This window comes from Gossypium raimondii, chromosome 13 (assembly GCF_025698545.1).
Source record: "Gossypium raimondii isolate GPD5lz chromosome 13, ASM2569854v1, whole genome shotgun sequence".
NCBI lineage: Eukaryota > Viridiplantae > Streptophyta > Magnoliopsida > Malvales > Malvaceae > Gossypium > Gossypium raimondii.
In genome coordinates this window covers 55,112,553-55,128,055 of record NC_068577.1, presented here as the reverse complement: position 1 = coordinate 55,128,055, position 15,503 = coordinate 55,112,553, and the positions used below count along the sequence as shown (strand labels likewise).

The following is a 15,503-nucleotide window of genomic DNA, read 5'->3' as shown; positions in this document are numbered from 1 at the left end:
TTATGTGGAGGCATGACCCACATTTCTCTCCATTGGTTTCACTGTCTTTTGTTAGGTATAAAGAGACCTAACTATCACTGTTTTGCCATGTGGGTATGGCATGCTTAGTTGTTATCAGCATATACAGTTTCTTGATGTTCCAAAAGGACATTGATCTTTCTTACGTTTGATTTGTCATGTTTCTTAATATTTTAGACAATTGCATGTTGCACATGAATGTTAAACATTATAGTCTTAACTACACTTTAAGATTAATACAAGCTAGATAGATGCATGAAAATTGTTGAAGGGTCTCCTATCTGACAGGCCTTTATACCTATCAGATCTTTAGGTCAAAGATTTTCTTTTTGAATTTTTGTTCTTTTTTTTTTTAAAGTCTAAATACTTGAATTCCAACCGTATCTAGGACCTAATTTATATCATTATACGATATCAATATAATTTATATTTTATAAAAAAATATATTATAGATGCTTGGATTATTATTTTTAATATTTTATATAATTGTTGAATTAAATATTAAATCTAATTGATGAAATTATTGTCTACTAAAAAAATAGTTAAATTAGTCGCGGTACATTAGATTAAAGAGCAAATCGGTTCTTTCTGTTAAAAATTTCATCCATTTTATACTATTAAAAACTGACGGAATAAGTAGACAATAACATGTAGTATGCCACGTGCCCTCATGTTGACGTACAAGGACTGATTTTTTGCAGTAATAATGGATGACCATTTTGCTCTTTGATCTAACGTATAGGGGCTAATTTACTCATTTTTTTAATAGAGACAACAAAATACTATTCGATCTCTAATATAGAGACCTTCATGATACTTTTACCAATAAAAGTACAGCATATAATTTTCGTCCTTGTGCATGGCATGATACTTGTCCTCTAGTTATATTTTATTGTTGCATGCAAATTGCTTTTTTTTTAATATTCCTAGATAATAATGTCTATATATATGATAAGTATTAGATCCTATAATTAAACTTAATTAATTTTGTTCTCCAAAGTATTTTTGAAAGTTTGAAACTTCATTAATTAATTCAAAAGAGTTTGATAATTAGTAGCATAAATTTTTAATTTAGCTTTAAAACATTAGTGTTTTCTTAAAGAAAACTTTTTTGGAAATTTAATCAAGTTTTTAAAGAAAATTTAATTATATATCACACATTACATGTAATAATTAAGTTGTACAATTATTTATTTCATCAATTAAAAAATCGATTATGTGGGATGATTCAAATGAAAATGTTTTGGCATGATTTATACAAATTTTTTTACATTTAATATAAAAATAAAAATAAAATTAAATAATTTGATAGGTTAAATTTTGTATCTCAATGATTCCACCTCGTATATTTGGCATTGAAAGTTGGAAATTTTCTAATCCAATCACAACAAAAAGAAATTTTTAAAAAAAAATTGCCTTAGTTCATAAAATTCCTCAAAACCTAAAAATAAAAAGCAATTAAATATTCTTTTGATGATTACCTAATTTTGACCAAACTTGCATCCTAAAATAGCAAGAGTATAAAATAATAATAATATAATATATTTTAAACAATATAATTTATCGAATCTGAAGCCAAATTGACCCAATATTGACTAATTTTGACCATAAGATCATGATCGGACGGTGTAAAATAACTCGGCTATGGGTCCCCCACAAGAAAGAAAAATCCATGTGGGTGGGTGGTTAACTGGCTATAGCTATAGCCAGAGGAATCTTTGATGATAATTAAAAATAATACTAATCATAGTAATAAAATACACAAAGCGTGAGGGACTTCAGAAGTTTTTTACTAATTGAAGAATTTCTTCTACATCTTTTAAAGGGTTGAAACTGTAATTTTACTCTCTCTCTTTTTTTTTTATAATATCTAAGACTACTCGTAACTCCTCCATAATCCTTAAATAGGAGTATAATACGTTTCATCGCACTCGAACCCATATCTTCCTGTACTCACAACAATACCGATACCGGTCGAGCTAAGACTCAATCGACTTATAATAATTTGAGTAGTTATAATTATTTCGATATATTATTTATAATCAATCATAATTGTATGTGTTTATATAGATTCTCAAATTGTGAATTAAAAATCATTTGATTTTGTTTTTGTATAAAAAAATTACGACATTATTCTTAATCAATTTAAGAAAAAATATTAATTACGTAATGTTTTATAAATATAATTTTGACTAGCACTAGATACTGATTAACAATACAAAAATACAATACAGATAGCAAACGACGCCGTTTCCTTCTGCTCTAACCTTCTATCATTTCCATGCAAATTTTCCTATGCACTATATATAACCATCTTCTCCCTTTGAACAGCTCATAGAAAAATAAGCTAAGAAATAGCTTCTTTTTTCTTTCCCTTTTTGCTTACATTGTTTTTCCATTAATTTTCATTTCTCTTTAATTCAAAAAGAAAAAAAGAAAGAAACAATGGTGATGAGTTTTCAATTTCCAGCTTATTTCACAGCTATATTCATTATAACCCGTGTGATGTCCATCATGAAGATATCAAAGCCGTTAGATGTCCATCACAAGGATATCAGAGCCGTTGATCTTGCAACCAAGCTCTCCGTCGACCCTTCCGCCATCGAATCAGCCTCTCGAGACTTCGGCGGGATCGTAAAAGCCGAACCCGAAGCAGTTCTTCACCCTTCAGCACCGCAAGACATTGCTGCGCTCATAAAATTCAGCTACTCCAGTTCAGTTCCTTTTGGTATAGCAGCCAAAGGGCACGGTCATTCTGTCAGGGGTCAAGCGATGGCGGAAAACGGGGTCGTGGTGGACATGAGATCGATGGCGAACAATCGTCGGAACGGAACCGGAATCCGGGTCTCGATCGACAGGCTTTACGCCGATGTCGGCGGCGAACAGCTTTGGATCGACGTGTTGAATGCGACATTGGAATACGGAGTTGCACCCGTTTCTTGGACCGATTATTTGTACTTAACCGTCGGCGGAACGCTCTCCAATGCTGGAATCAGTGGACAAACTTTTCGTTATGGTCCTCAGATCAGTAATGTTCTTGAAATGGATGTTATAACAGGTATATGATTTCGTATTCTTTTTCATTTTTAATCACGAGTTCGGTTCAATATTCTTTTGTCCTGTTCACAAAGATTCCAACAACAAACTTATTTTCCAGCATTTCTTTGGGTAAAATTACCATAAAATCTTACTGCATTTTACTCATTAATCCATGTACGTTAGATAAAAAAATAAATTTATCCTTTTGTCAAAAATCTCATTCATTTTATGGTTAAAAATTGATTCCTATACATCAAAATGAGGTACATATAACATGTCAATTGTTTGGTTATTCTTAATCACGTAAATTTTAACAAGATAATTAAATGAAATTTTAATGAAAACAATCAACTTAATTTATAAAATTTTAAATAAAAAGATAAAATACTATTTAACTCTTTGATATAAATATTTCTATGTATTTTTATCCATTTCTTAGCTGGTGCCTGATGGTTCATCATATGTATATACATTTAATTTTAAATGGCAGTCCATTTCATGCCAACCTACTAAAATATTTTTCTATAAATGTATTCGTTCTAGGGTCCCCACTAGGAAACCCCATAGGACAAAAGTTCAAACGGTGAACATCATCACCATCATCATCATCATCATCATCATTTATATAATATTATATATATGTTGGTTGCATCATGCATGCATGCAGTTATTTACGAGCAAATTTTATTTTTAAATTCAGGGAAAGCCGATTTTTTGACATGCTCGCCGAGGATGAATTCAGAGCTTTTTTATGCTGTTCTTGGAGGTTTAGGACAATTTGGAATAATAACCAGAGCAAGAATTCCACTTCAACCAGCACCGAAAGGGGTAAATATTAAGTTTTTTAACTAGCTCAATTAACAAATAAATTATTCTCTTTCTATTAAAATTTATATGAGATAAAAAATGGGTCTTTGCATGCTAGTACGAGAAGATAAAAGATTGAAAATTTTAATAGAAATGACTAATTTACTCTTTAATATAGAAGAGATAAAAAGCAATTAAACTTTTAATACGAGAATTTTCATGGTACTTTTTATCATAAATATTGTTACAAATTATCCTGTTTATTAAGATTGCGGACTTAAATAATTCGTTTATTTAATTATTTTTAAACAGGTAAAATGGGTTCGACTACTGTACGATGATTTTTCATCATTCACCAAAGATCAAGAGCTTTTAATCTCGAAAAATGGAAGAAAAGATAAAAGTGCATTGGATTATTTAGAAGGTTCATTGCTTATGGATCAAGGCTCACCAGATAACTGGAGATCGTCTTTTTTTCCACATAAAGATCATCCCAAAATAATCTCATTGATAACCAAACATGGAATCATATACTGTCTTGAAATCGTTAAGCATTACGATGATCGAACAAAACACACAGTCGACAAGGTAAACTAAAAATAGTGGTCGAATTTGTTGGTGTCGTAAAATTATAATTAGTGCATATCATTATTGATTTTGTATGGGTTTTTTTTTTTTTTTATTGCAGGGGATGAAACAGGTTCTGCAAGGTTTGAATTACATGCCTGGATTTATGTTTGGAAAAGATGTTGGGTATGAAGAGTTTTTGAATAGGGTTCGAAGTGGGGAACTGAAGCTTAAATCACAAGGATTATGGGATGTTCCACATCCATGGTTGAATCTTTTTATACCTAAATCTCAGATATCGGATTTCAACAATGGTGTTTTTAGAGGCATTGTTCTTGAACGGAATATTACTACAGGACCTGTCCTCGTTTATCCTATGAACAGACAAAAGTAAGTATTTCTTTTTGGGCTATTTTGATTAAATGTCACGAACTATCACCTATATTTTAAATTGGCCCACATCTGATTGAGGAGTTCAAAGTATTGGTATCATATCAATCAAGTACTTTTGTTAGCTTAGTTTTCAATTTAAGCATTAAATGTTGTTTGTGTTAGTCGTGTGTACAGAGGCGAAGCCAGAGTTTTTTTTTTGTGGAGGGGTCAAAATTATTAAGTTATAATATTTTTTTACGAAATCTAAAAATGCAATTTCACCATTGTATTAGATTATACTTTGATAGTTTTTAAGATTAAATCAAAATTTCATCTTTTTAGAAGCCAAATTACAATTTTTCATGCATTAATCTATAATTTTATAAATTTTAAAGGGTTTAAAACGTAATTTTTCTATTTTAGGATGCCAAGGCCCTACTCTTCTTTCACCCCTATGTGTGTACCTACGGTATTGGCAATTTAGATCTAATATATTAAAGAAAATGTAATGCCAATAAAGTTTAGGAAAATTATTTCATTAATTTAACCCATTAAATCTAATTTATTCATAATGTAAGTATACACTTATTTACAATTTAATTCATGTATTTTAAATATTCTCCATGTAAAATATGAACGGTCGTTTAATACTAAAATTGACAATTAAACTATCAGAAAGACTTAATTGATACGATGACTAATAATTTGAGTAAATAATATTTTTTTAACCAAAAACTTGATCATCATGAATTTTATATATAAAGCATAAAATAATGAACAATTGAATGTTTGAATTAATGGCAGGTGGGATGATAGGATGTCAGCTGTAATACCAGATGAAGAAATATTCTACACAGTGGGTTTTTTACATTCAAGTGGATTTGATACCTGGGAAGCTTTTGAAGACCAAAATAAAGACATAATGAGGTTTTGTAATAAAACTGGAATTTTGGTTAAGCAATACCTTCCTCATTACAGTACTAAAGAAGAATGGGTTCATCATTTTGGCTCAAAATGGAAGGTTTTTCAACACAGAAAATATCAATTTGATCCAAGAATGTTATTGTCACCAGGCCAGAGAATTTTCAATAATAATTAATTCCTATTTTTTGGGTATTTTTAGGGTTATTAATTAGGAGGAAAAAATAATTACTATGTCTAATCTTTTCATGGTTTGTTAGGGTAACTTTTTTCCATGTATTCTTTAAGGGTTTTTTTCAAGAAAATTTTACCCATGTAATGAAAATTATTAAAAAAATTACATAGAATGTTATTTTTATTTGTATTTTTTTCAATTTTTACTTGTATTTAAGAAATTATCCACTCTTCGCTTAACAAAATTATATATGAAATTTGATTTAATATGTAATTTAAAACATGAATTTGATTTGGTGTAATTATACACATGAAACTTTGATTGTAATTCATACGTACACATAAAAATTTGATTTTGATTCAATTTACACCTTTTAAAAATATAAATATAATAGTTTATTTTCATATTGGATTGATATAATCATTCATGCGTGTAATATATAAACGTGAAATAATGTTATTTTGATAATGTTATTAGCGGTTTGTTAAAATTGAATCGAATTAAAATTTTATGTATAAAATTGCACAAAATTAAAATTCATGTATAATATTGTACATTAAACGAAAGTTCATATATAATTTTAATATTTATCCCTAGTAACCAGTGAGGTCAACAAGGGGAGGAAGATGGTAGTAAAATAGGGGAGAATGAAGCAAAGGCTGGGAAGGGTTTTAACTTTTTAGAGACTTTGGATATAGGAAGGAGTGTCTACATGAGTGTGAGTGTGTATGAACTATTTGCATGCCCTTTTATAGTGGGGACAAACTTGAATACCTTTGGCAATGACGGTGATATTACATTCTAATATGAGACATTTTAGGGTGACTAACAATCAAATTCTCTGGACCTCCACGTGGCTCTCATATAGTTTTAGCAGAGTTGTCCCTTTTTAAAATTTGTTAAGTTGAGGTTCGTGAACCCCAAGTTCGCAATGTAGTTGGTCCATTGAAGGACACGTAATTAACTCTCTATGGGTATACTATAAGATCCGCGAGGCTCGCTACACAAGATATATATAACAATCCCTTATTTTAAAACATAATTATTCTTTTTTCTAGGGTTTTTCTCACCATTTTATTAATTAGTTTGGTTGGGTTTATGTGGATCTAATGGCCCTCTTGGTATGAAGTATAATAATCCATATTCTTAAACCTTTTCAATGTTTAATTAGAATAAGTTTATTGGATGATTGTGGATCTTAATTGAAAATGGTCACTATACCTACATTTGAAATGATAAGGTTGGTAGGATTATTCTTTAATACAATAATAGCGGTGTGAAATCAAAAATTTTCATGTATTTCATTTATTTATTTATTTATTTTAATTTTTTTAAAAATTATACTTATATACGCTTTTATTATTAAATCACTTGTTGAAAGTAATGTTCTAAGTCAATTGATGCTATTTTTTGAATAATATTATTATAGGTTTTGATTATATCTGCTCATTTTACACAATACAATGCTTAAAATTACCCATAGTCCCTCCTCAACCCATAAAAAGGAGGATAATACGCTTCAGCATACTCGAACTCATATTCTCCTGTATTGATAACAATGCTGATGCCAATCAAATTAAAAAAAGGGCAAAAAAAAAAAAAGAATATTATCCAGAAAATATGTAAATCTTATCCAATCCTCACCAAAAATGAAAGAATATTATAATTGAAAAGAAAAAAAAGGAAAGAAAGAATCACAAATCAGTTCATACTACACTAAGCAAAAAAGAATGGGATCAAATGCTTAAAAAATTAACATGTCCAATAAGGACCAAAATGAAAAAAAAATAAAAGGGTATATATGATTGGTGTACATGGTAGGCAAGACAAGATTGCCTCCAATATTCAAGGCACATCAATTAACAACATTACCCCTTTATCATGGCTGCTAGGATTAGAAAATTTGTGAATTGGCTTTTAGGGCTTTCTAAATTTCTCATTACTTAATTAAAAAATACAATATTAATTTAAGAGCTTGTGTTTGATACATTATAATATTTTTTTTTAACTTCATGAATTGATTTTTTTAATTTGTTGATTAATTCACTGGTAAAATAAAAAAAACATATTAATATTAAATTCAATCATTAATCAGAACAACCCATACCCCATATTTTTTAAAGAAAAAAAATCTTTATTCTTTCAAAATGAACTCAAAACCAGGAAACATGGCTGCTCCCTCCCCCTTATTCTTTTTACACTTTCTCATTAATTAATATAAAAAAAGCTTGTTTCTTTTTTTTTTTAATTAAAATAACAGAATAAAGTCCAAACAATAAACATGACTTGAATCCAGGTCACACTTGAGGCAGTAAACACTCTTGATAATCAGGCCTACACATGGGTTCTTAATCTTTAATATTGTTAATCAATTAAATCAGTTCCACACTAACTCTAACTGTTTTTAGTTAGTGCTTATCGTTTTAATAATAAAAATTAAATAAACTAACATACTTTATGCTTGCTCAAACTCGACTCAGACCAAAATTTGGGCTTAAAATTTTGCCCAAACTCATTCATATTAGCAAAAAATTAACACAAGTTCATTTTACGCCGCCCATGTTATTTTTAAATTTTCTAATAAATATTTATTTTATTTTATCTTATTTTAATATTTAATAATTTTACACATTTTTTATTTATTAAAATTTTTTATATAGCCATCTTAATATTATTTTAATATTTATATTAGAGTAATATTATATATTTAATATAAATTTATTTTATTAATATATTCTAAGTTACATAATATAAAATATTATAAACTTAAAATAAGTCAGCAGACCTTGTATGTTCAAACCTAGACCATATTTTAAATGGACCAAATTTCTTTGTCCAAGTCAATTTTCAAATCTAATATTTTTGTCCACACCCTTTCAAATTTCAGACAAACCTTCAAGCTTAAAAAAATAACTCAACCCATGAATCCTTTCAAATTTCAAACAGACCTTCAAGCATGAACAAATAACTCAACCCATGAACGGTGTATCTAAAACCAATTGCACTTTCATATTTTCCGTCTTTCTAATTTTCTTCCCACTAAGCAATGCCTAAGTAACATAAACAACAAAACTTAATTTTCACACAATTTTGTTTAAAAAGAAAGTATTCAATAATTTCAATTTTGAATATCAATATTTGTTCTCTTTTATATATATTCCTAACATCCTGACTAAAATATTAAAAACTAATTAAAATGAACCATTTACTTTATTTTATCCAAATAAGCCCTATTTTTTTCTTTTTGGTATAGAGGAAGTAGGAGGACGATGGCAGATTCTAACATTCAAACTCCAGAGAGACTAAGTTACCACAGTATATAAATAAATACTACTATATATAACATGTATTTGGCCTCAATAACATGTTGAATGGGGCTGGACATATGACAGTAGAGAAGTTGAAGATTTCAATGAAGATCAAGTAATTCTTCAGCCTATTGAACCACAAAAACATTCAAACCATACATGTACAAAACAAATACAACTTAATACACTTTACCTTACAATGCTGTCTATTTGTATGGCAAAAGGTTGAATGTTTGCTGTGAATCGAAGAACCTTCAAATCCTTCAGTCATCGTCCACTGAAAAATTCAATCAGCAAAGGAATGAACCTGTAAGGGGAACAAAGGGGGTTTCGTTCCGAGTCACATGCATACTTAAGCTTCAATGGCAGTAACAGCTTCTTCATCAGTAGTATCAGTTGAAATTATTTCTTCTGATGCATCCCCATCAGAGATATCACCCTGTCGTTCCTTTTCGTTCTCGACTTCAAGTAGCTTTTCTCTAAGTTTCGTAGCGAGTTCTTCCCGTGCACTTTCGTTTTGAACCAAAAAGTTTTTGAAGGCTTCCTTGCCATGGATTTTCTGGTCATTGAAAGTGTAGAATGAGCCAGCCTTTGTAACAAATTTGTGTTTCGTAGCCAAATTTATGATCTCCCCTTCCCGGCAGATTCCCTTTCCAAACTCAAGCTCGAATTCAGCATTCTTAAACGGCGGAGCGTGCTTGTTCTTCACAACCTTCACGAGAACTTGACTTCCAATAGTCTAGAGATCATAGAAACATCAATAAACACTATGATACAAGGAAAAATATAGCAAATTTGTTCGACTGTCAAAGAAGAGAATTATCGAGATTTGGATCATTTATAATTCCCTAATCTTCATGACGAGTCTTTTGCACTCAAAACTGGATATGCAAGGCAGTAAATAGTGAAGATTGATTAAAGAATTTAAGCCCTTCAAAATTTTATTAGCCGGCCTGTAGATTGAGCAAAACAATATAACTGCATGTTTAACTTTCTTGGGAATGTAAGAACATTGAAAGGAAATTTTAGTGAGTTGCTCAACAGAGATTCAACCAAGATAAAGGAAAATAATCGAATCACTGCACCTAAGAAAATTTTAGGTGAATTATATGATCAGAGACTTTCTTAAACTGCTACATCCAAAATCAATTCATGCAAGGAAAGAAAGGATATAGCTTGGCACCTCTTCTCCTTTCTTGACAAGCCCGGTTCTCCGAATATTTAGACGAACTGAAGCGTAGAACTTTAAGGCATTACCACCGCAAGTAACTTCGGTTGGCCCGCCAAATCCAAAAGTTGAAAGTTTTGACCTCACCTGATAAAAGTAAATAGTTAATGTCTTATATAAAAGCATGAAATTTCCATGATTCATTTGGTACTGCAAACCTAGAATCTTGCAAGAACTCCGCACCAGACCAGAATTGGGGGCAACAGTTCAGCTAGGAATATTCTATCAATCTGACTAGAAGCTTTAAAAGACGGAGCAAAAAGTTTGCCAATGGGCAAAACTCTCAATGTCAATGACATGGAGTATAATCTTAATCTTTGATTAAACCACCTCAAAGCAAAAAAATTGCGCATTTTAACAAATTGAAGCTTTAGAGAACTATCGTGCTAATATCAAGTTTATCAACAAAACTTATCAAGGGCATACTCAGGATATAAATCTTATACCTGATTTATAAAAATCAATATAGTTTGTGACAATGATAGGGAATGACTCAATTTACGAAGAGCCTGGCTCATCAGTCTAGCTTGCATTGCCATATGAGCATCACCCATCTCACCATCAAGCTCGCCTTTAGGCACTAGAGCAGCTACCTGGGATGAAAACAAAATTATTTTCAGGACTCACTTCCAAATCAATATGAGAAAATCGGAATATAACATAGAAAAAAACTATAGAATTCAACCCTTCAATAATGACTATTCCAATTGATTTGGCACCAAAAAAAAAAACAATTAATTCAAAAAATCCTCCTCACAGCATGTTCTACCATCTAACAGCAGTATTTATTAGACCAGACTCCATAATGAAAAAAGAAATAAATCCGAAAACAACTTACACTGTCAACAACAACAACATCAACAGATCCACTCCGTATAAGGGTGTCTACAAGACTAAGAGCTTGTTCTCCACAATCTGGTTGCGAAAGAAGTAAATTCTCAGTGTTTACTCCAATTGTCTCAGCTAGAGCTGGATCAAGAGCATGCTCAGCATCAACAAAAACACAATAACCTGCATATTATAAAATTATAGAAACATGTAAGCATCCAGCACAAAGATAACGGCAACAACCTCAACAGAACAGTAGTCACAACAAAAACCCCTCCACCCTCAAAATGTAATCACCTTATAAATATAAGAATGTCAAATCGCTCCATACAAAACTCACATTATGATACTGGAAAGTAACATGAGGTCTAGCTATAGCTTCCTACTATCCGTTTTAATCATCAAAGCATAAGAGACTTGTTTGTGAACAATGGATCTCATATGAATGAGAAGTTTGTCGTAATAAATCATAAATCAGACAGTGCGAAGTTAAACTACATTAAATGACCTCCTTGTTTCTGTGCTTCAGCAATTACATGTAGTGCGAGTGTTGTTTTCCCAGAAGCCTCTGGTCCATATATCTCCACGACACGGCCCTGTAATATTCCATTAAAGTGGAGTTTAAGGAACTAATAAACATCATAGGCAGCTATCACTTAGCAGCAGGAAAAGGGGGAATAAACAAAACAAGAATTGTGGGGTACCTTCGGAAGGCCACCGATACCAAGTGCTACGTCCAAAGCAAAAGAACCGGTGGAAACTACCGGAACATTTCGAGGAGACTCAGAACGACCAAGCCACATAATAGATCCTTTTCCAAAAGAACTAGTAATCTGATCCAGGGCTTGCTTTAGAGCTAAATCTTTCTTCGACATATTCTCCTCACCGGAATCACTTCCATCTGACTTGGATTTCCTCCTACCTTCAAAGCATACATGCATTAAGTAAGCACCATATTTATTTTTTAACTCAAAATAAAGTCAACTCAAGCAAAATAACTAAAGAGCTCCATCATTTAGATCAAACTTTCTATTTTTTTTACAGAAAGGACCCTGAATTAACCACCATACTCTATGGTAAACTTGACTTCTTTCAATTAAATATCATCACAGCATTCAAACATGAATTAAGTTAATAAAAAATGCCACGAAAAAAAGAACTCTTCTACAGTCACATGCAACATTAATTTGGGTATCAACATTCTAATCAAAAGCTTGAAATGAAAGTTTCAATACCTTTAGAAGAAAAGTTACATAGCTGTGAATATGACCCTAATACCCCTCCTCTACATATCTGAAAAAAAGAACAGATTAGAAGTTCCATGAACACAGTGAAATACAATCAGATACTTTCAACATGAAAAAAAAAAAAAAACAATAGGGGTGTGATCTTATCGAAGAAAATAAACAAAATGGTAAGCATTAAAACCTGAGGAGCATGGAAAGAATGTTTCAAATGAGAAATATTTCGAAGAAACCTCGCCATATCAAGCACGGGAAGAACAAATTAGCAAAAAAAAAAAGGGTTTTGAAGGAAGGGGATTGAAGAACAAATTAATTGATCTTAAATGTTATTCCATGGATTAAAAAAGGTTTGGGGTCTTTTTGTTTCCATTTGGGGTTTAAAAGGAAGAAGAAATGAGAGCAGAGAAACAAAGAGACACTCTGCTCTGTGAAATGTGAAGTGTGGAAGTTAGGGTTTTGGGGTTGGGTTTTGCTTCCCTCTCTTTTTAGTGCGGTTAAAATGGCCTCTACATAGCAAAATAATCCAAATTTTATCTATCTAAATCTTATTTTATTTTATTGTAACTAGATTAATATCACATTTGATGTGGATAAAATTTATATAAGTAAATAAATATAAATATTAAATAATTTTTTTAAATGATAAAGTTAAAATATTAAAGATTATGGTAGATTAAATTTAAAATTTATTTTCTGTATATATTTTTTAAAATTTTGTATAAAAAATAAAAACAATTACTAATATTTTTTGATAATGTATGGATTAATTTATCACACTAAAATAATTAAAAGTGAATCATGATAGGAGGAATGAGTTGAGTTTTTCATTAAAATATTTGTAATACCAAATTTACGTTTTTTGTTTTAAAATTTATCAAAGTAAATTTTAATTTATATATTTTAATTATGGTTTAAAAAAATATTTTTATGGGAGGACCTAAGTTCAAACTTTGGAGACGACTTTGTCAAGAGGAGCAACCACGAACCCCAAATATAGACCATTAAATGAACATGAAGAATATAAAAATTTATGATAATTGATAACATTTTTAATATGTTTTATATATTTAAATTAGATATTTTTATTTTGTAAAAATTTATAATATATTTTATTTAATTTTGTAAATAGTATGAATGTTATATTCTACTATTAGTCTCTTATACTTTAATTTGATCAAATTTAGCTCATATACTTTTTTAATTTTAAAATTTCAGTTCTCACCAAACTGTAATTGTCAAATGGTTTAAATGAAAAATTGGCCCCTAAATTATAACGTTTTTCCCTTTAGAAACCTAAGCTCTCTTTTTTTTGTGTGTGTCAAAAGTGATACTAAACTTTGACTTTGTTACTACTTTTTGTTAAAAAAATTCCTCTACCAATAATATTAGGACAAGTGGCAATTTTTTAATATTCTTTTTTTTCTTCATTCTCTTTCCTCTTCCCACGTTTTTCTTTCATATTTATCCTCCTCCTCCTCCCCCTCTCTCTCTAGCATTAAACTTATTCTCTAATGCTATGTTTTTTAGCATCAATTAAATCTATGTCTAGACTAATGAACTAGAGTTTTCATTCAAAGTGAATCTTACTCTAAGCTAATTGTTGATACTGTGATACAATAAGCAGGAATATGTGGTGGTTGTCATAAAGGCTAGTTCACCCAATTGGGGTGGAGAGCCAGAGGTAACAAAGAGTAAAGAATAAGGAGTGTATAGAGATTATGTGTTGAAGGCAAATTGGTAGGGGATAGGCTTGATATATCTGGAGAGTTGATCCTTTCTTTATCATTCCTGAAGGTATTTATACGTAAGAAGTTATGTGTAATGTGACGTTAATATGCTGAACTTGCCATTTAATCATCATTACGGAACGCATGTGGTGGATGTATTCGATGGGATAAGGATATTTATGATGGGACAGATCCTGCCATTCATTATGACTTGATGGTATAGAGCAGTTGAACCCACGTAAAGTTTGGTGACCAACAACATTATGTCCATAACAAAAGCTTGGGCTTGGAGCAACGAATGGTCCTCATTTGTCCAAATGGTTTAGACAGAAGGCGAGGCTTTGGGATAACCTTTCGACTGGTCTCTACTGGGTTTATTGCTCAAAAGGCCCTCTTGCTTACCACGTGTCTTTATTCAAATTGGGGTATAATAATATTCCCTTCATCAAGTCGAGATAGGGTTATAAGGTGCCCTTTCTCGAGACACATTGTTATGTTGTTTTCTTTTGTTATAATGTACTTTGATAACAATGTTTACAGAGAATCGTTATAATAATGAACAACAAATTTTCCAAACATGTGGTAACCAATCATTGGCCATTGTTTGTCTTTCGAACCAGTGTGTTTTAAGATATAACTCTATGTATTCTTTGGGTTTTATTTCTTTGGAGTTATTTTGCATCTTCCGTTTATGAACCAATCTGTCTTGAAGTGATGGGACCTTTTGATCGGTACTAAAGGGAACCCTACACAAAACGAGTGAAGACTAGGAAGCTCGTGGATATAGTTGAAGCAGCTGTCCCTATTACTGTTGTACAATAGGTAATTACTATCATGCAAGTAGCTTTTGGACTGTTAAACCTTGTCGACATGAACTTCCAACCCTATTTTGGCATAATCCAGAAGGGTCATTGTCATGGTTTTGGCATATACTATCCTCACAATCCTGAATGGGAGAAATTTCAAGAATGTTTCAGGAGGCTAATATATTATGGGGGTGTTCTCATTGGAATCCCTTTATCCATATTGAGGATGTTGTAGCTCAAGTAGGGCCTTTCGGGGATACGACTACGAATGATACTTCTAGTGAAGGTGCTTTTAACTCCTCCAGTGACAATGTTGCGGATTTTAATGCCTCTCATGATAAGAGGAAGGGAACTGTCATAGAATAAGTCTCGTAAAACTTACTTCTTTGTATTCTTGTTTGTAATTTCCCTTCTTTGTACAATATTCAAATTTAATGAAATGTACAGTTTACTTTCATACTTC

At 31.0% G+C, this 15,503-nt stretch overlaps 2 protein-coding genes across 2 annotated transcripts; one reads left to right on the top strand and one right to left on the bottom strand.

Moving 5' to 3' along the window:
* Positions 1 to 2,360: 2,360 nt before the first annotated feature.
* Positions 2,361 to 6,082, top strand: LOC105784429 (cytokinin dehydrogenase 3). The gene is made up of 5 exons (XM_012610313.2): positions 2,361 to 3,076; positions 3,758 to 3,885; positions 4,177 to 4,452; positions 4,553 to 4,821; positions 5,608 to 6,082. The coding sequence occupies exons 1-5, from the start codon at positions 2,464 to 2,466 to the stop codon at positions 5,900 to 5,902; spliced, it is 1,581 nt and encodes a 526-aa protein (XP_012465767.1). The 5' UTR covers positions 2,361 to 2,463; the 3' UTR covers positions 5,903 to 6,082.
* Positions 6,083 to 9,219: 3,137 nt separating this feature from the next.
* Positions 9,220 to 12,992, bottom strand: LOC105783661 (DNA repair protein recA homolog 3, mitochondrial). The gene is made up of 8 exons (XM_012609242.2): positions 12,692 to 12,992; positions 12,499 to 12,556; positions 11,968 to 12,185; positions 11,772 to 11,859; positions 11,274 to 11,446; positions 10,882 to 11,028; positions 10,391 to 10,522; positions 9,220 to 9,946 (listed from the first exon to the last, which is right to left on the bottom strand). The coding sequence occupies exons 1-8, from the start codon at positions 12,746 to 12,748 to the stop codon at positions 9,560 to 9,562; spliced, it is 1,260 nt and encodes a 419-aa protein (XP_012464696.1). The 5' UTR covers positions 12,749 to 12,992; the 3' UTR covers positions 9,220 to 9,559.
* Between the last annotated feature and the right edge of the window lie 2,511 nt (positions 12,993 to 15,503).

Bases quoted from the DNA above. Each gene is read 5' to 3' on its own strand.
- LOC105783661 (XM_012609242.2), bottom strand. From the start codon at position 12,748: ATGGCGAGGTTTCTTCGAAATATTTCTCATTTGAAACATTCTTTCCAT. The intron at 12,186-12,498 runs GTATTGAAACTT...TATGCTTTGAAG, and splicing joins ATGTAACTTTTCTTCTAAAG to GTAGGAGGAAATCCAAGTCA. The intron at 11,860-11,967 runs GTACCCCACAAT...GGAATATTACAG, and splicing joins GTATCGGTGGCCTTCCGAAG to GGCCGTGTCGTGGAGATATA.
- LOC105784429 (XM_012610313.2), top strand. From the start codon at position 2,464: ATGGTGATGAGTTTTCAATTTCCAGCTTATTTCACAGCTATATTCATT. The intron at 4,453-4,552 runs GTAAACTAAAAA...TTTTTATTGCAG, and splicing joins CAAAACACACAGTCGACAAG to GGGATGAAACAGGTTCTGCA. The intron at 4,822-5,607 runs GTAAGTATTTCT...AATTAATGGCAG, and splicing joins TATCCTATGAACAGACAAAA to GTGGGATGATAGGATGTCAG.